This window comes from Gekko japonicus, unplaced genomic scaffold (assembly GCF_001447785.1).
Source record: "Gekko japonicus isolate JY-2015 unplaced genomic scaffold, Gekko_japonicus_V1.1 scaffold1302, whole genome shotgun sequence".
Taxonomy (NCBI): Eukaryota; Metazoa; Chordata; class Lepidosauria; order Squamata; family Gekkonidae; genus Gekko; species Gekko japonicus.
Window position 1 is genome coordinate 122,682 of NW_015173167.1, and position 19,196 is coordinate 141,877.

Below are 19,196 nucleotides of genomic sequence, written 5' to 3' on the forward strand. Positions count from 1 at the left end.
ATTGTTCCTCTGGCTATAGAATAATCTAGTAATAGAAGGCTATTTCACTTGACACAGTCAGATAGCATGACCCGTAATAATACGGCAGCAGGATATAAAGCTGATCTCTCTTGTTATCTGTTTCAGAAACTTTAAGCTTCTTCAGACAGCAAGAGCTGCGAAGGGAGAAGTGGGAAAGAAACCGCTTGAGAACCAGAGCAACCTCCCGGCGCTCTGTCAGCAAAGAACGATGGGTGGAGACTCTGGTGGTTGCTGACAGCAAGATGATTGAATATCACGGAAGTGAGAATGTGGAATCATATATTCTCACTATCATAAACATGGTGCGTGATCAAAATAAAATTATCTTGGGGCATTATAAAGACTAACAAATATACTGCGTCATAAACTTTGGTAACCCAGAGCTCACTCCATCAGATATGTATTATGTAATATATCATGTTTCGCCACAGCTTTAAGGTTTACAATTTAGTGGCTTCGGGGGGGGGGGGGGGGCACGCCCCCCCCCTCTCAGAGCATTTGCCCTCAGTGTAGATAGTCCAGGTTCAGTACCTGTTTCAGAGGGCCGCTGTGTTGGTCCACAGTAGAACAGCTAGATTTTAGTCCAGTAGCACCTTAGAAACCAAAAAGATCTTGTGGGGTATGAACTTTCAAGAGAGGAGCTTTGACTCCTGAAAACTCATACCCCCCAAAATCTTGTTGGTCTCTAAGGTGATGGTGGACTTGAATCTAGCTATTCAGTACCTGCTCTCTCTGGTCCAAGGCTCTGATGTTTCAGAGCTGGACAGAAGTCAGTGCCTGAGGTGATGGAGAGCTGGGCCTGTCAGGAGGCCCAACAACAATATTACTTCCTCGGTCTCTAGTGCCCTCCATTGGGGTCAGAACTTGATAGAAATGCCTCATCTGCCTAGAGCAAGAGTAAGTAAATTTTTCAGCTCAGGTTTCACGCAACTCAGAGCCTGCAAAAGGAGACACAGACCAAGCTGTGACCCTCTGTAGTTGCTGTTAATGGCTGTAGCGGGCCCTCTGCTCTCAAGTTGTTTAACAGTTTTTCAGGAAGCAGGCTGATGCTGCGGTCCAGTGGGTTAATGCTCTTCTCTGTTGGTTGAGAGCTGGATGAAAAGCTCCTGGAGGCTTGATGTGGGGCCCCATGAGACAGTCTACCCATCTTAGGTCTAGAGTAAAACAAACTCCGTCTGAAGTACCTCGGAAAAACACTGTCAATAGTGTGTTTTAATGAATCCTTTGCCAATAAAATAGATGAATGCCAGCAAAACATAAAGGACTCCTGGTTAATAATTCCAAAGTGGTTCCTTTCAATTAAGTCAGGTTTAAAACTGAACTATACCCGGGTCATTTCTAGAGTTTGCAAAATGCTTTTATGAATGTTCCTCAGCTTCTCCCTTAAGGCACTGATAATGGCAGACAGTATATTCATTTGACTATACTGCCCTCTGCAGAACGTCATCTGCAGAACGTATCATAAACCCCGAAATAATCAAACACAGACAAAAAGGAATTTTAGCTTAAAATAATCAGTGCTTATTTCCTCACACCTCTAGCTTCCCCGCTTAACAGCATTTTGCGAACCTTTCAAGATGCTGACTCCTTTACAGCCAGCAGAATCCTAAATAAACACTCACACCAGAAATCAGCACATCCACCATAGCATATCTCTCCACTCCTGCCTCTTCTTTGATGCAGGCATTTCATCATTTCCAGGATGACTGGCATGACTGTTTGGAGTGGACATAATGGTGTCCCCTATCAGCTGCTTTTCTGGGGTATGGAAGTCAATCTTGCGTGTCCCCACCTAAAATGACACATACAGATGCTGCAGGAACAGAGAGAAAGTAGGAATAACATGGCATTTGCCTTCTCTTTCATTTGTCTTCTCTTTCCTTCCTTGATGAGGCCACCAAAATAGAATGGAATGTAGTGCCCGTAGGCACCATGGCATCCACCGGTGGGTTTCTTGGTGCCCATTTGATTCTTCAAGAAAGCATCTCTTCCCCAAAGCAAACAGTTGGTCCTGGCTTTCTTCTACCTAATTGGAATAGGAGGTGCTTCAGAAGAAGCCAGAAGGCATCACCTTTGTGTCTTCAGGGAGCCCCATTCAGAGACTTCTGCATTAAGGATGGGCACAAACTGAGAAAATGGTGGTTCGTGGTGGTTCATTCGATTCCACGAATCACGTACTTTCACAAACTTTTCTGTCTGCTGAACGTCATGATTTGCGCAGTTTGTGAGTTCAGGAGGTGATAGATTGGCCCTTCGTGATACCAAACTCACAGGGAGTCTTCAGCAGGCTCTCTTCCACCCACCATCAAAGTTTGGCGAAGACTGGATTTTTAAATTTAAAAAAAGAGGGGGCCCCCGCACCTGGCATTGGCAGAGAGAGGCTAGTAAGTGTGTGGCTCAGGACTCCGGAACCACAGCAATGAGCACTTTCTCAGCCGGGAGAAGCATTTAAAACATTGTCCCACCATGTGGGGGGGGGGGAGGAGTCCCTCAAAGCCTCCCCTTGAATCATCCAGCAGCAAGCAATTCATCTTCTCCTAACTCTCTCTCACTCCACGACTAACGTCTCCTCTCTTTCTCTTCCTGCTGCAAAGTGAAAACAGCTGAGTCAGGGTGTGGTACAATCTGCTCCCATACAGCAAAATGGGAGCTCCGTGGTTGGCTGCCAAAGCTGCCAATCAAGCTATGGACAACTAATATGGGTGTTTCTAGGGCTCTCCACAAGTTCACCCCCAGTGTTGACTAGGAATTGTCCGAATGGGCACCAGGCTGTCTGGCCAGCAAACTGCTCTAACAAACCACCCCAAAATGGTGGTTCGTTGGTTTGGGAACAGAGCAATGAAGAGAACCTGGTCAAAACAAACCACAAGCAATAACACTCTTCAGGTAAAATATTCCTCAGACGGTAGACTATCCAAACCTATTCAGCTGAGGAGGGGTGTTAGACAGGGCTGTCCGTTAGCCCCATTTTTGTTTAATTTCTATGTGAACTCTCTTATATCCGATCTGCGTAACATCGATGTTCACGCACCCAAACTCAACTTCGAATATAAGGTACCTGTTCTTATGTATGCAGATGACACAGTTCTTTTATCTCTGACCAGAATAGGTCTAAAGCGAGCACTTACATCCCTCTCTAGCCACTGTCAGGAAAATTTGCTTTCAATTAATTTCTCCAAAACAAAAATAATGTGTTTTAATCAGAGGCAAAAAAAATACACCTGGAAAGTAAATGGGAATGATGTCGAGCAAGTTAAGTTCTTTAAATACTTAGGGGTTACATTTGCATATAATGGTAACCCTGCAGCTCACATCAAATCAGTGGCTATTTCGGCGGAAAGAACTGCTTCTGCTATACTAAGATTTTTCAGAAAGGATGGTGCACACTTCATTCCAGCTGCCTTGAAACTCTTTTCTGCTAAAGTTTTAGCTCAAATGAGATATGGGACACAAATTATGCGATTTACAAATCTTCAGGCGTTAGAACTAGTCCAATCAAAATTCCTGAGATCTTTATTTAATACTCCAAGATGTACTTCCAACGTCAAACCAGTGATCTAGAATGATTTTTTAAAATTTCCTAACCATTTAAAACAATCTAAAAATAAAATGGATATTATTATTAATGATAGTAATGATAATGATGATGATACCCGTACCAACTTTTGGAAAGCGGCTATGTCAGGGCAAAATCTATTGTCATTCAACGTCTCAGAGATATTGAGCTGCAAACGACTCACGCCGCAACTCCGCCGCTCTATAAATCTCTGAAACCCGAAATTTATATGACCACTCCTCAATATTTAGCTAATATCTCCAACCCAAATCATAGATGGGCTTTCTCCAGAGCCAGATTTGATGCTTTTCCATCGGCAGTTCTTTCTGGAAGATTTCAACGTATCCCAAGGCATTTGAGACTTTGTTCATGCTCCTCTGAGTCAATAGAGACCCTCCCCCATATTTTATTTTATTGCTCTTATTATGCAGAAGAAAGAGCCCTCTTAATTACACCTATATTAAGGTCACTTAGGGTCCAAGGACAACTAGCAATTCATTCTGAGGAACTTGTGCTGAAATATCTATTGGAGGACAAATCCATTGCAATATCAAGGAATGTTGCTAAATTTCTTTTTATTGCATTTGCAAAGCGCAAGCTCCTCCTTAATACTATTTATGATGTCTCCTCTCTGTAATGTTTCGGTAACCTGGGTTTGCTTTTTTGATCCTGTAATGCTGTTTGATGGGTCTTTGACCGTAATAAATAATGATGATGCTGAGTCAGGGTGTGGTACAATCTGCTCCCATACAGCAAAATGGGAGCTCCGTGGTTGGCTGCCAAAGCTGCCAATCAAGCTATGGACAACTAATATGGGTGTTTCTAGGGCTCTCCACAAGTTCACCCCCAGTGTTGACTAGGAATTGTCCGAATGGGCACCAGGCTGTCTGGCCAGCAAACTGCTCTAACAAACCACCCCAAAATGGTGGTTCGTTGGTTCGGGAACAGAGCAATGAAGAGAACCTGGTCAAAACAAACCACAAACTGCCCTGGTTCGAGTAAGAATTCAGTTAGTTTTCGGTTCGAGCCCATTTCTATTCTGCATCCATTGTAGGAAGGTGGTTTGCTTGCAGTCTACCAACATTTTATGACTGGCTCCCATGGAAGCTGTTTTGTGGTAGCCAGAGGTCATTTCGGGAGGGAACGCGGGGGAACGCAGTTCCCCCAGGTGAGGTGCAGGGGGGCGGGGCACAGGGCGAAGCCCCGCCCCCCGCTTCCGGCCACCCCGCTTCCGGCCCTCATTCAGCCAGGAGGAGGCAGGAGAAGAGGGAGGGTATGTTGCTTCCTCCCCGCCTCTCCCCACCCCTGCCTGGGGCCAGGGAGGGCCTTGGCAGGGCTTCCTCGCACTCCCGCTGGCCTTGCAGGTCCACCACCGGGCCCCTGATGTCAGGGGGTGTGGCATATGCTAATGAATTATGCTAATGAGTTCCCCTAGCTCTTTTTCTACGAAATGACCCCTGGTGGTAGCACCTACTCCCCACCCTCAGAATTATCAAGCACCCACTGTCTTAGCAATATTCAGGACCCCTGACTTACCGAGCCACCTAAGTTGCATTAGTTAACTAGCATGTATGTCTTTGTATCCCTATGATTAATAAAAAAAATCCCTTTGTTTAAAAAATACTCTGAGTGATGACCTATATTAGCTTCCAGACATGATGATTAGGGACATACGAATGTGCCATTTTCATTACTTTCAATTTTCATATGTATTTGTTGTAAGCATTTTCAATCCCACCTATGTTCTTTTCTTGTTTGACATTCATTCATTTCTTTTGTCCCATTAATACAACATTATAATGGCATTTTAAAATCATTTTATGGCATTTATATCCAAAACAGGCATCAGTCTGGGAAACAGTATGAAACAGGAGAGGAGGTGGAGGCGTATATCTTTGGGGCAGGATGGTTCCTCACACTAGGGTTGCCTTAGAAAAAACAAGAAACTACAGGTAGGATGAATAGGGAAAGTTCTATCGCGATCTTCCCACAACCCCAAGAATATATTTACACAATGTTACTAGTGCCCAGGGGTCGTTTCGTAGGAAAAGAGCTAGGGGAACTCATTAGCATAACTCATTAGCATATGCCACACCCCCTGACATCACCGGAAGTGTGTCATAAGGCCACACCCCCTGACGTCACCGGAAGTGTGTCATAAGGCCACACACCCCGCCCCCAACGGTCCCGGCTGCCGCTGGCGGCCTTGCAGCTCCACTGCCGAGCCCCATGAGGGGCCCGGCGGTGGACCTGCAAGGCCGGCGGGAGTGCAAGGAAGCCCCACGAAGGCCCTCCCTGGCCCCAGGCAGGCAGGGGTGGGGAGAGGCAGGGAGGAAGCAACTTACCCTCCCTCTTTTCCTGCCTCCTCCTAGCTGAATGAGGGCCGGAAGCGGGGCGGCCGGAAGCAGGGGGTGGGGCTTCGTCATGTGCCCCCCTCGTACCTCACCCGGGGGAACTGCGATCCCCCGTGATCCCCCCCGAAATGACCTCTGCTAGTGCCTTAATTTGGATTGGCCTCCTCATCCCTCAGTCAAAACTGCATTTGCTCATATTTCTCCCTCATGATCTCACATCTTCCATTCCTTCTCTCATTGTGGTGGTTTATTACCCTTCCCTCTCCCTCTCCTCCCTTTGTTCCTTCCCTCCTTTGTTCTGGTCTCCCTTCCCCTGTCTAAACTTAGACTGTAAGTCCCTATAGGCAAAGACCTATCCTTTATGTAACTTGGCAAAGGGTCACATATTCTCTTGGCGCTGTGGTAAGAGATGATCATCATCATCACTGTTTGGAGCCTCTTGCTGCAGACGAATCCATTAACTTCCTGTTGTCTGGCTTTGGCCCAGGTGTCAGGCTTGTTCCATGATCCGAGCATTGGTAATGCAATCCATATTGTGCTGGTTCGCCTTATTCTCCTTGAGGAAGAGGAGGTAAGATCCCAGTCTCTCTTGTATGGAATTATTTCATTGGGCCAGACAAATTTTAGTGAAGGATGAAAGGGGAAGAGCTGGAGAATGTCTTTTGTGTGTTTATTAATTTTATCCTGCTTTTCTCCCCCCTAGAGCAATTCTAGGCAGGTTCACTCAGAAGTCCCGTTTTATTGGGGCTTACTCCCTGGAAGGTGTTTTTTAGGATTGCAGCCTAAGGAATCCAATAAGAACATAGAACTATTTGTCTTACATGATTTTCTAGCGATAAAATTCTTCTCTTTAATTGTTGTTACATGCCTAGATACCTGAAATGGATTCTTCAAGGTCATATCTTCATGCTGTAATTTAAATATGGGAACAATACCTGACTACCAGATTGGAACTGAATTTTTACCATGACAATTACCATTTTGATGATTAACATGTTAGACAGATGATTTTGCCTTAACCTCAGGGTTCTCTTGTCTGCATTGGCATGTCAGAAAAGACAAATGAGGCCCAAATCTAAAACTGCACATTTTATTATTTTTCTCTGAACCACAACAGAAGCTGAATGAAGGTTGCCAGTTTGCAACTCAGAGACCATTTCCACAGTAGTGAAAATCTCCACATTGGCCTTTTAAAAAGTGCACATTATGTAAAAAAATTTGCAGTAGATTTTTCCTCACCAGGCGCAAGCCTGAAGTTTTCTCCTTCTTACCCCGTGTTTTCAGAACTCGCTAAAACTGGGGATTCTGGGTTTGTGCCTGGTGAGGAAAAATCTACTGCAAAAAATTTCACATAACACGCAATTTAAAAAATGTCAGTGTGGGGAATTCACTACTGCGGACACAGCACGAGATTCCTCTTCTATATTCTGGTTGTTACCACAGTAACCATTTAGGCTGGGATTGCCATAATCTGTTCTTTCCTTTTGTATGGACAATCCAGAAGACATCATACTTAACTTGTTGCATTCCAGTTTTTTTTTTCTGTTGCATTTCTAATTTTTTTCAGACACTCTGTTTGTGGTAGTGTTTAAATGTAAAATGTAACCCCAGTGCCGGTCTGTCCTGCATGGACTGTTAAAGGACTATTTAGTCTTCCTACTGCTACTCCTCTTTTAATATTGCATCTTTTCCTTCTCCTTCCAGTTTAATTAATTACTTCCTGTTCTCTCCTGCAGCTAGCAGGTGCTCTGATTACCATTTTGCACTGTAGTTAGCTAAACCTACTGATTTAAAAAAAGCAATCATGATCATTATGTTATAATTGTGCTGTTATGATTGTGAAGAAAAATGATGAGCAATGACTTTGGCTTGCCACTATGTAAAAATCATTACTTAAGCCCTCCTCCCTCGGAGGAAATGAGAGCTAACCATTAAGTATTTATTCACACATGCCTAAAGAAAGTCTACTAATCAGGAAGGAAAAAGAAGCAATTAATGGAACTAAAAACAAAGGAACAAATGGAAGAATGCAGGGAAAAGTGATGCCAGTGCTAAAGGTGACTTACTTCTAAGTAAACACATAGTAGGCTCTTTCTTGCGGGGATGCATTTCTATTGAGAATCCGGAGCAGAAGGGGACTTACTTCTAAGAAGACACTGCGACATACAGGTTAGGTCTCCCTAAGAGCAGCCAATGGGAGCTGATGGATCATTAGTGAGAGAGAGAGTTGAAAACAGCAGTTAAGAGTGTCAAGGAGTGCAGTTGAAGAGTTGAGAGCGTGTCTGGCTGAGGGAAGCCGTGGTAAAGAGCAGCTTAAAGCTGACTGAAAGAAAGAGTTAATTTGTAACAAAAGATCCTAAGTGATGAAATAGGGGAACAGTTCAAAAGTTTAATGGAAAAGAACCTTGTAAGGTCAAAGATGCAACGAACATGAAGTTCATTAAACTTCAGAGGATGGCGGAAGACCGGAAGGCCTGGCGTGATCTGGTCCATGGGGTCGCGAAGAGTCGGACTCGACTGTGTGACTGAACAACAACAACAAAAACCTCTACCTGACTTTCTTCAGAGTTGTGTTCAAACCATAAATAAAAGTTAACTTCTTCTCTGTGTAAGTGAGAAAGGGGTGTCACAGACACATACTAGGCTCTTTCCTATGGGGGTGAATTTTTTATTGAGAATGGTGATGCATGAAGCATCATGTGGAATTTCTGTTTGAATTCCACTTGCAGCTGAATGTAAAAAAGAGATCAAAAGTCCCCCAAAATTTAAACTTAACTCCCACTTATCTTTCTCCCAGTTTCATCACCCCTCCCCTCCAATGACAGGCAGGATTCCAGGTATGCCACATTATTGGTGAGGGAAGGTGAAAGAACCATGAGTCAGCCATGACTATACACATAGGCTTTCTCAATGGACCGAAAAATGCCCCCTTGAATCATTTCAGGTCAGGAAAACAGTGTAGGGAAAAGGTGAAGCTCCTTCTCTATATGAATCACAGTAGCGATCCATATTGGGTTGATCAGAATTTGTAAATCATGTCTAACTGTTACACAGCACACAGGTTGATATTCTCAATGGGAAGTAGATCCGGGATGAAAAAAAGAAAATGTTTCTTTACACAATGACTGATTAAACTGTGCAATTCGCTGCCAGAGGATGTTGTGATGGCTCCATGCATAGACAGCTTTAAAAGGCGATTAGACAGATTAATGGAGGACGAGTCTGTCTGTGGCCACTAGCCATGGTGACTAAAGGGAATCTCCACATTCAGATGCAGTAAACCTCTGAATATCAGTGCCAGGAGGAAACATCAGGGGAAGGCCTCGGCCTCTATGCCCTATTTTTGGCCACTGTGTGAGACAGGATACTGGACTAGATGGACCACTGGTCTGATCCAGCAGGGCTCTTCTTATCTTCTTTTTAATGTGTAATTTTTAATGTGTACTTTTTAATGTGTAATTGGACACAACGGATGAATTTAAAGGTACAGGACAAATCTCTGGATTGTGAGTTGTCAGACTTAACCTGTACCAGACTTTCAAGGTCTGGGTTGACCCCAAACTAGAAGGAACCTTTTAAAAATAAGGTGGCCAATTCAGAATAAGGATCCAACTGTTTTTTTAAAAGTGTGATGCTACACTTACTGGCCTCAACCGAAATGAATTGTGAACAGCTAAAGCCAACATCTGAATGCATACAGGCTTGCTTAGCTTTGTTCAGACATACAGGCATTTTCAAGAGCCGCAGGCATGACAGAAACTTTTGGCTTTAAGGTCTGTCCACAAGACAGACAGTAGGGGAAGAAGACAACATTTCAGTGCACTCACCTACGCTTTAGTGCTCTGTCTCTGTTAACTTTGTGATGCCTTTTAAATTTTTTAACTTTCAACCAAAAAGGACAACATATGGGCCATTTAGAAAAAAGTGAATTTACTTGGAATTCCTCCATGTTGCCTTCCCAGCCCAAAACAGTGTCAAATATTAATCACTTTTTAAAAAGCAAAGGGATTAAGAGCATAAGAAGATAAGAAGAGCCCTGCTGGATCAGACCAGTGGTCCATCTAGTCCAGCATCCTGTCTCACACAGTGGCCAATCAGTTCCTCTAGACAGCCAACAACGGGGCATAGAGGCCAAGGCCTTCCCCTGATGTTGCCTCCTGCCTTTGGGATTCAGAGGCTTAGTGCCTCTGAATGCGGAGGTTCCCCTCAGCCACCATGGCTAATAACCATTTATAATCCTCCATGAATCTATCTAATCTTTTTTTAAAACATGTTTATTCCTGTGGCCATCACTAAATCCTCTGGTAGCGAATTTTAATCACTCTCTGTGTAAAGTGGTATTTCCCATTGTCCGTTCTGCACCTGTGCTTTTGACATGCATATCTGCTGTCCATCGATTCCCCCTTCAGTTATAATTTCCCCCTAAACTGAAAAGTTTAAAAACGCCTATTTAGCCTTTCCTCCCAGGAAGGTTCTCCAACCCCTTAATCATCATGCTTGCCCTCTGCTCCCCTTTTTCCAGCTCTGCAATATCCCTTTTTTATATATCCTTTTTGATAAGACATACGTAGTAGGAAATGAAATCCTGGTTCAGTTCTCAATCTTTTCCCAACTCCCTACTTCGTGGAACGCCCACTTTTTCTTACATGTGGTTACATGCCGTATGTACATTTATTGATTCATTTGTTGCCCTGTTAATGAAGAAAATGAGACCTCCTTTAGAAGTACAAAATTGCTCTGTATATGAACAGGGGGGATTTCCTTGTTGATGTTTTGTGAAACCAGCGTTTGGACTGAGTGTAGGAAAGGTGATTCCAGATCAGCCTCACTGTTCTCAGAGTGTTAAATCTATTTAACCCTGTCATGATTCAAAGCCGTTTCAAAGTAGAAAACCAATGGAAGAAATAGTAGTAGTAGCAGCAGCAGCAGCAGCAGCAGCAGTAGTAGTTGTTTATTAATTGCCCTATCTCTGGTCGATGTACAAGGCATGATGCCATAAAATATATTAAAATATTAAAATTCAATGTATAACTTAATAAAAATTACAATACAGAATAAAAGATCCAAGATGGTGATTTTCCTATAATATTATTTGTCCTGCCTTTTCTGGGCAGGAGGAAAGGGAACTCAGAGCAAAAAAGAGGGGGAGGGAGAAGGAAGAGTTAATTAAACATCACTTTAGCGTTTACAAATATTTTAGCTATTTTCTGTAAAAGTTCTATGGTCTCTTAATATGTTATGTTCCCCAATTTTATTTTATTTTTTGGCTTAGTATCTTCAGTAGTGCCAGTTTAATCTTAGCTGTTTATTGACTCCTGAAAGTTATCGTAATGATGTTTCTTGCTTCGGGCAAAAGTATAATCTGTTACAATTCAATGACTTCACTGGAGTTGGTAATTTAGTCTGACATAGAGTTCTTCTAGCAAATATATTGCTGCATTTGTAATGCTATTTTCTTTCCCTCTCTTTAGCGAGGACTGAAAATAGTTCACCATGCAGATAAGACACTAGCCAGCTTCTGTAAATGGCAGAAGAGCATCAACCCCAAAAGTGACGCCAACGCGCTCCATCATGATGTGGCTGTTCTCCTAACCAGGTATGGATGCAGTGATTGAGACATGGATTCTACTCTAGCAAAGGACACAGAGATTTTGGTGGTGGGAACGAGATTCTTAGCAAAAATATCAAGGTGCGCTCTTGAAGGGAGAGAAATAGATCTTGATTATATGGTAAAAGAAAGTGTGCTTTTTAAGATCCTTTGCTGCAGTTACTTTTTATGCCTCTCTGTGTTAAAGAATGTTATCAGAACAGACCAAATATTTATCACTTAAAAAAAACAACAAGCAAAGGGATTTGTGCTTTTGATGTGCTTATCTGCTGTCCCATTTCATTAGCAGTAGCCATTCACTACGCAGAACCCAAGGCTGTTAACGATTGGACATTTTTGAGGTCATTAATTCATAGAGTCACCATACGTCAGAAGCGACTTGATGGCACTTCACACACACACACACACACACACACAAACACACACACACACACACACAATAATGTGATCATAGAGTCATAGAGTTGGAAGGGACCTCCAGGGCCATCTAGTCCAACCCCCTGCACAATGCAGGAAATTCAGAAATACTCCCCCCCACACACACACACACCCAGTGACCCCTGCTCCATGCCCAGAAGATGGCAAAAAACCTCCAGGATCTCCAGCCAAACTGGCCTGGAGAAGAATTGCTGCCTGACCCCAAAGTGGCAATTAGCATTTCCTTGGGCATGTAAGAACTGATGCAACCCTTCCCACCCTCCTTCTCATCATCAGCCCAAGTTCTGAGATCTTTCCTAAGTGGGAAACACACAAATCCCTTTATACATGTCAACCTGCTCTTAGCAGTCTCCTGAAGCTGATAGCAACCTTCTTGCCGACAGGGGGGGGGAGACAGAGACAAATGGAAGCCCTGCATTGCAGTAATCCCGATAGGTCATTTTGGAGGTAATTGATTCATAGGGTCTCCATAAGTTGGAAGCAACTTGATGGCGGCAACACACACACGTAGAATCAATGAGGGCCAAAGTAATGGGAAGTGAAACATGAAACTCCCCTGCCTTTCTCAAATGGCACCATTGTACAATGACAGTTCAATGTAGATTTGCAATACAGAAAAAAAAGCTTTGTTATCCAATATTAATGGGGAATGGGGTTGTCGTCGTTTTTTTGCTGGCAGTGTTACCTCTAAGCTGAGTTAGTGTGAGCTAGCTCACAGTTTTTTAGCCTCTGGCTCACACGTTTTTTGTCTCGGCTCAGGAAGGATGGCCCCAGAGCAAACTGATTTATGCAGCAGCCAAATCACTCACTCACAACTTTAATGCCAGTAGCTCACAAAGTAGCATCTTTGCTCACAAGACTCCACCGTTTAGAGGGAGCATTGGTTGCTGGTTAATCAAGCATGCTAGATGCTCAAACATATTGTTCCGCCACACCACCTACAGAGAGGAATCCTCTGCAACCAAATCCCATCTCATTTTGAAGGAACACCATGGCCCCAGCCCGCAAGCCTCGGGGGAACGTTCCCCTGAGTCATGGAGCCATCCTATACAGCAGGCAGACAAGCAGGCCAACTGACAGCCCAAAGCAGGTGGAATGGGAAGGAGATGCCCAAGGATGATGTCATCTTGCAGCATTGGCCTTTGAAAGCCCAGTAATGTCTGGAGGCATCCAGCTAGTCAGCTGTAGAGATGAGAGTGGGGTGTGTGCACTCTGGAACAGGCAGGGGACATAGTAGCTGAATGTGATGCCTTTTGAGAAACAGAAACATCGAGCTGGAAGGAACTCCAAGGGTCACTGGACGAGTGCAGGAAATTCTATGCCTCACCTCCCACTGTGCCTAAATAACTGAGTGTTAGTGACCCTGTTCATACGAACCGTTTGGGCTGGGAGAAGGACGGATCTGGACCGGAGCAAACGGGTGTGATCCCACAGCAACATCTGGGGAACGTCGTGCTACCGTCCCCGATCCGTCCCATCTCGCCCATACAGCGCACCAAAAAACAACCACCTACCTGGGTGGTTCTTTCTATTGGGCCGCGGCAAGTGCAGGCGTGGGATCGCCGGCGCGTCCTTGCGCCGGCGCATCCCCGGCTCCTGGCCGAACTGCGCATGCGTGAGCATGCGCAGTTCACCAGGTTCCCCTTTCCACCGTTGCATTCTCCCCGGCATCTGATTAGCCGCAGTTCAACCGTCTTTTTCCCTGCCGTGTGGCAGGGACCCTGGATAACCAAATGTCAGATAACAAAGCTTTCGCTGTGCTTGAATACATACATTTAAAGTCCAAGCCTTTTGTTAAGGGGGAATGGTAGCTAGCAATTGAGCCAAGCCTCATGTCCGAATTGGGGGGGGGGGGGGTACATCAGAGTCGGCAAACAGGATTTATTTATTTTAGGGAGGGAAATTCTGTCCCCCGTTTTTGTTACAGCATAATACATAATGTTGAAAATGGCCGGGCCCTTCTCCCTACCAAAGAAGTAGCAGGGGTCTGTGCAAATAGAATCCCAGGATCAGAAACGTTTTCAGTGCAATGGGTCTGACCTGCACTCCCATTAATGGGGTCATTGTCTTCAGAAGAAGGGATCTGCTCTTCTTAGCCAGTATAGAGCCCATTAATTCTTGTCCTACTGCTTCTCCACAGACTCCCGGGGAGAATAATAGCTTAGCTGACAGGCTGGCCAGAGGTCAGGACAGTGGAACCAACATCCTCCTGACTGACAGCAGCAGGGGATACTTACTGGCTCAGCTCAAGCTCCTGATGGGCAGAGTCGCCAACACTTTTCCCTCAGAATTATAGGAGGCTGAAGTTGGTTCCTTATTCGCACTTCCTTATTCATTCCTTATTCGTTACTTATATACTCCCACATTCACAGGACTCTCCCCTTCGAGGTAACATATGCTGTATCCTGGTCCAAAGCACAGTTCTGGTGCCAGCTGCTCCAAAGTGCAGTGCCCCTAGGACAATCACACAAGCAGACACTGGGGCCAGACTGCCCCCCCAAAAAAAATATTTGGACCACCCCAAATGACACATCTCCACACTCTGGAGACTGTGCCCTACAAGGTGATATATAGTGATGCCCGGTCCAAATACTGGTTCTGATGCCATGAGCTTCTGTTCGCAGGGCTTCCCTGAGGCCTGCATTTCAAAGGAGATTTGAATAAGGAAGTGCCCCCTGCACCCAAAATAAGGTTTGGACCCCCACACTTCATACACCCCTGTCTTCAGCGGACCCTCCCCTTCGAGGGGACACATTCTGTGTGCTGGTCCAAAGCGCGGTTCCGGTACCAGTTGCTCCAAGTGCGGTGCCCCCCAGGACAAACACACAGGCAGACACTGGGGCCAGACTGCCCCCCCAAAAAAAATATTTGGACCACCCCAAATGACACATCTCCACACTCTGGAGACTGTGCCCTACAAGGTGATATATAGTGATGCCCGGTCCAAACACCGGTTCTAATGTTACAAGCTTCTGTTCGCAGGGTTTCCCCGAGGACTGTATTTCAAAATATTGGGGGGGGGGGGCAGTCTGGCCCCAGTGTCTGCCTGTGTGTGTGTCCTGGGGACACGGCCGCATTTTGCCCCGCAGCTTCGTGCAATTTCCCCCGCGTTTACGCAATCCTCAAAAAACAGGATTGAGTATACGCGGGAAAATCACACGAAGCTGTGGGGCAAAATGCGGCCGCACAGCAGCTTATGTGAAATTAACACGTACCATCGAGGCAAAAGGGAAGAGCGAGCGGGGAGCAGTGCTTGTGGGAAATCAGTCTCTGTTAAATACAAAAATTGAAGGTCACAGTGTTAGGAAAACATACAAAAATATATATCACTGTGTACAAGAAAAATATGTTTCACCCAAACAATACAGAGTGCAGTGATACTGACAAGGTGCTGTCTCTGTGTATTGTTTGGGTGAAATATATTTTTGATAATATTTGATACCAATATTTAGACAACAGTATTGAAAAATAGAAAAAGAAAAAGAATAAAGCACAAAATTGTTCTACCACAGACATATATTTATTGTACACAGTGATATATATTTTTGTAAGTTAGCCTGGCCGACCTTACAGGGCTGTTAAGGAAACGGAGAAGATGTACACCTAAAATGGCCTAAAAATGCACTAAATTGACAGCTTTTGGTAGGGATCCCAAGTCCCCCCGGGAGGCGGGGAAACCCCCGCCCCAGAGGCAGTGCTGCGCGGGGGGCGGGGACCTCCGGGCCAGCATCTGGTGCGTGCGCGCCACACGCACGTCACCCGGAAGTGACGGGAGGACACCGGGCACGCTGGGGGCGGGGCCACGGCCATACAAGGGAAAACTCTATGGTTTTCCCTTGTATGGCCATGTCCCCGCCCCCAGAGTGCCCAGCATCCTCCCGTCACTTCCAGGTGACGCACGTGCGTGCGAAGTGCGCACACACACACACCAGACGCTGGCCAGGAGCCCCCCGCTCCCAGCGAAGATCATCTTGGCAACCCTAGCTTTTGGTGGGAAAACGGCACAAGGGGAAACAGTAAAATAGCTGCTCTCCCCATCACGAGCTGAATGTGAGTCAGCAGCCTGATGCTTTCCAGTTGAAATATAGCCGTGCATTGATTGATGAATTCTGTCCCCTTTTTGCCATGCCCTAAATCTAATAACCTCATGATCTGATCTCATCAACAGCAATGCAACCAGGGGAGGAAAAGGCTAGCATCATCACTCATCACTCCTTTGTTTATTAGCATTCTTAGCTATTGTAACAAGCGACTCATGTAACAGGCTGTCCGTAATGATAATCACACTGATTTTATACCGAGAAGCGTTTTGTGAGTCAGGACCTGAGCTATTGTGCCAAACGAAATGCGGACACTTTTAGAAACGGCTTTTTAAAAATCTCTCACCCAACTCCCTTCCCAAGAGAACAAACACAAAACCAAATATTATTGGTCGTTAATGTTACAGTCTGCTTGCAACAAAATCACAGGGCTTTATTGCTTGTGACTTCCTCAACAACGGCACTTGTTACGATAATTGCATGCTTTTGAATAGTGCCATAATGATCAGGAGTCTGTGATTCAGTTTGCCAAGTTTTTTTAGATGCTGCCATGTGTTACTGGCTTATTCTAATTTAGGGAATAATGATTCAGCCTCTGAAAACAATATATAGGTTTTTTTTAAAAAAAAAAAAAAGAGGTGTGCACAGAATGAAAACTAGCCCATGTACCAAACTAGGCCCAGAGAACGAAAGAAACTGGCACAGAGGGGGCAAAATTTGGCTGAAGTAATAGGGTATACAGAACATACAGGAGGCATTTATGCTGCTTCTGCGTATCCTCAAAAAGACAAGAGTCTGTGTGACTATGAATGAGGCCTGTACAGTGTTTCCTTCTTGGGTCCAAAGTCACTCTGGGGAATCTCAATTCAAATGTGTTACTCATAAGTACAGTGATTGATCATGTAAGGCTGCAATCCCACGCACTAAATAATCCACTTTCATTCCACTTTCAGTGTACTTTCCAACTGGATTTTTACTTGTGTGAACTGGCAAAATCCAGTTGGAAAGTTGTGGGGTCACTCGTTGGGGTGTGGGGTGCAGGGGTGCATGCGATGCAAAGACGACAGGACACAAGTCTGCAGGAAGCTGATCTGAAACCTCTCGGTTTCCCAGCATTTATTTATAAACTCAGTTTTCCCCCATTTCCTCCCCCTCCTCTCTCTCCCTCCTTCTCTCTGCGTAGAGGAAAGTTCCAAGCATTCTAGCATCCTTTTGGAATGTGTGTGTCTGTGTGTGTGAGCTCTCTGTTATCAGTTCCTTCCCCTCCTCAAGGTCACACTAACTGCGGTAGCATTCACCAGACTTCTCATGCTGTTAGCACACAAATGCCTTTGGGTTCCCAATCTCCAGGCAGGAGAATCCATCTGCACTGCCCTACAGAAAGTGGATTGAAAGTGGATTATTTAGTGTGTGTGACCACAGCCTAAAGCTACTTAAAAGTGGGTGGGGCTCTAGACAGCTTAGTACATGGAATACTCCATACCAATGCAGCTGCCTCAGAGAAAGTGTGAACTGGTGTCTGAGAAAGAGCAGGGTTGTCCCATGCCACATCATATTCCATCATCTAGACAGATAACTTTTCACAGTTGCGTTTCTAGTAGTAGAGAAGGGGAGATTAACAATGCGTTAACTGGAAGAAGCAAGACTGCAGGGTAGAGTCGCCAGGCCCCAAGCCCGCTTCAGATGGCACTGTAATGCTGGTAATTTTTTGATGCCTGGTGTGGAATAGTTCAGGTGTGTAGAATGAGAAGGTGTGTAGAACGAATGGAACAATGGAGTGAATTTTGTAATCAAACTCTGAGATCAGCAATCAAACCTATCGTAATCAAACTTTGAGGTCAGTGTTTTGAATCCAGCAAACAATTAGGCATGTGCACTTCAGTGTCAGTATTATTTCAGAATTTAAAAATTCCGATTCCAGGTGTTGTTGGTTTTTTTAATTTGATTGTGTCCGAATTTCCAGCCTTATTTAAACTTTCTGTGACGAAACCAAAAACTCAGATACAAAAAAAGAAGTCTATGGTCCTGTTCACACTAGGCGATTTGGGCCGGGAGCGGGACAGTTCAGGGGCGGATCAAACCGGCGCGATCACACCACAACATCTGGGAAGCATCGTGCTTCCACCCCCGAACAGGCCCTTCCCCGCGAAAATCCGCCTCAACTTGCAACCACCTACCTTGGTGGTTCAAGGGGAAGCGGCGCGGCAAGCCGGGCGTTTGATCGCCGGCGCGTCCTTGCGCGGCACAGCCCCGGCCCGTAGCCGAACTGCGCATGCTCCGACATGCGCAGTTTGGCCGGCTCCCGGTCAGGGCCGTGTTTTCTCCCCGGCGTTTGATCGTGCCGGGGAGAAAAGGTGCCGCGGCCAGGGGATCCGTGGGATCCCACCGCGGCGTCTCAACGTTGGTGCGGCTTTTAAAAGCCGCGCCTTTAGAGGCTTTTCCCCTGCCGTGTGGCAGGGGCCTATGACAGGAAAATAAAATCCAGGTAAGATTCTGCACAACAAATCCAAGAGGTATGATAAAAAAGGTGATTGCAAATAAGAAAAAACTTACCATCTTCTTGACATGACAGTTCTGCAGCAAGCGATCACCTTGACAGGTTAAAGCAAAAGATGCACCCTAGTTTTCTCAGTTTCTGTGAAGTAAAAATCCTTTTTTTCTAAATAACATTTGTTAAAATCCACCAGCGAATTCCAAAATGGTACCAGAATCCTTAAATCACAAAACAGATATTGAACACTGTATCATACACATAATTTCCCCCATGCATACACTGCTGCTGATTTTTGTGAACACAAATCTAAACATATCGGTGGTGTAATTTGGAAATACAGTTTTGTAAAAGCCTTACTCAGAGGAGGCAATGTAAGTCTGGGAAAACATTCCTGCAATGCATACTTCAAGTTAAACAGCAAACCTCACTTTAAGGTGCAAAATGTTTGTTTGTTTATTTGTTGCTTTTCTGAGCAATTTCAAGGAACGTACATTGGCCATAGCAAATGTGTAACTCCAGATATTTTGAGGTTTAAGGTGGCCGGCTGTTACTGAGCCGAGTTTTCTAAAGTTGGAAGCGCTGTGAATGCTAACGCAAGATCCATGTCTCTCCTTTATTTGATTAAACGTTCCATAACAGCAGGGCTATTTTGGGCACAGGAACAGAGTTCCGGCTGGCTCCCAAG

At 45.0% G+C, this 19,196-nt stretch overlaps 1 protein-coding gene across 1 annotated transcript in view; it reads left to right on the forward strand.

Annotated features, from left to right (window-relative positions):
- Window positions 1–19,196, forward strand: part of ADAMTS12 (ADAM metallopeptidase with thrombospondin type 1 motif 12) — a 131,171-nt gene that overhangs the window by 15,801 nt on the left and 96,174 nt on the right. The window contains exons 3-5 of the mRNA XM_015422520.1: window positions 127–323; window positions 6,419–6,502; window positions 11,403–11,527. Of these exons, the coding sequence (XP_015278006.1) occupies window positions 127–323; window positions 6,419–6,502; window positions 11,403–11,527 (406 nt within the window). The remainder of the gene's footprint in view (window positions 1–126; window positions 324–6,418; window positions 6,503–11,402; window positions 11,528–19,196) is intronic.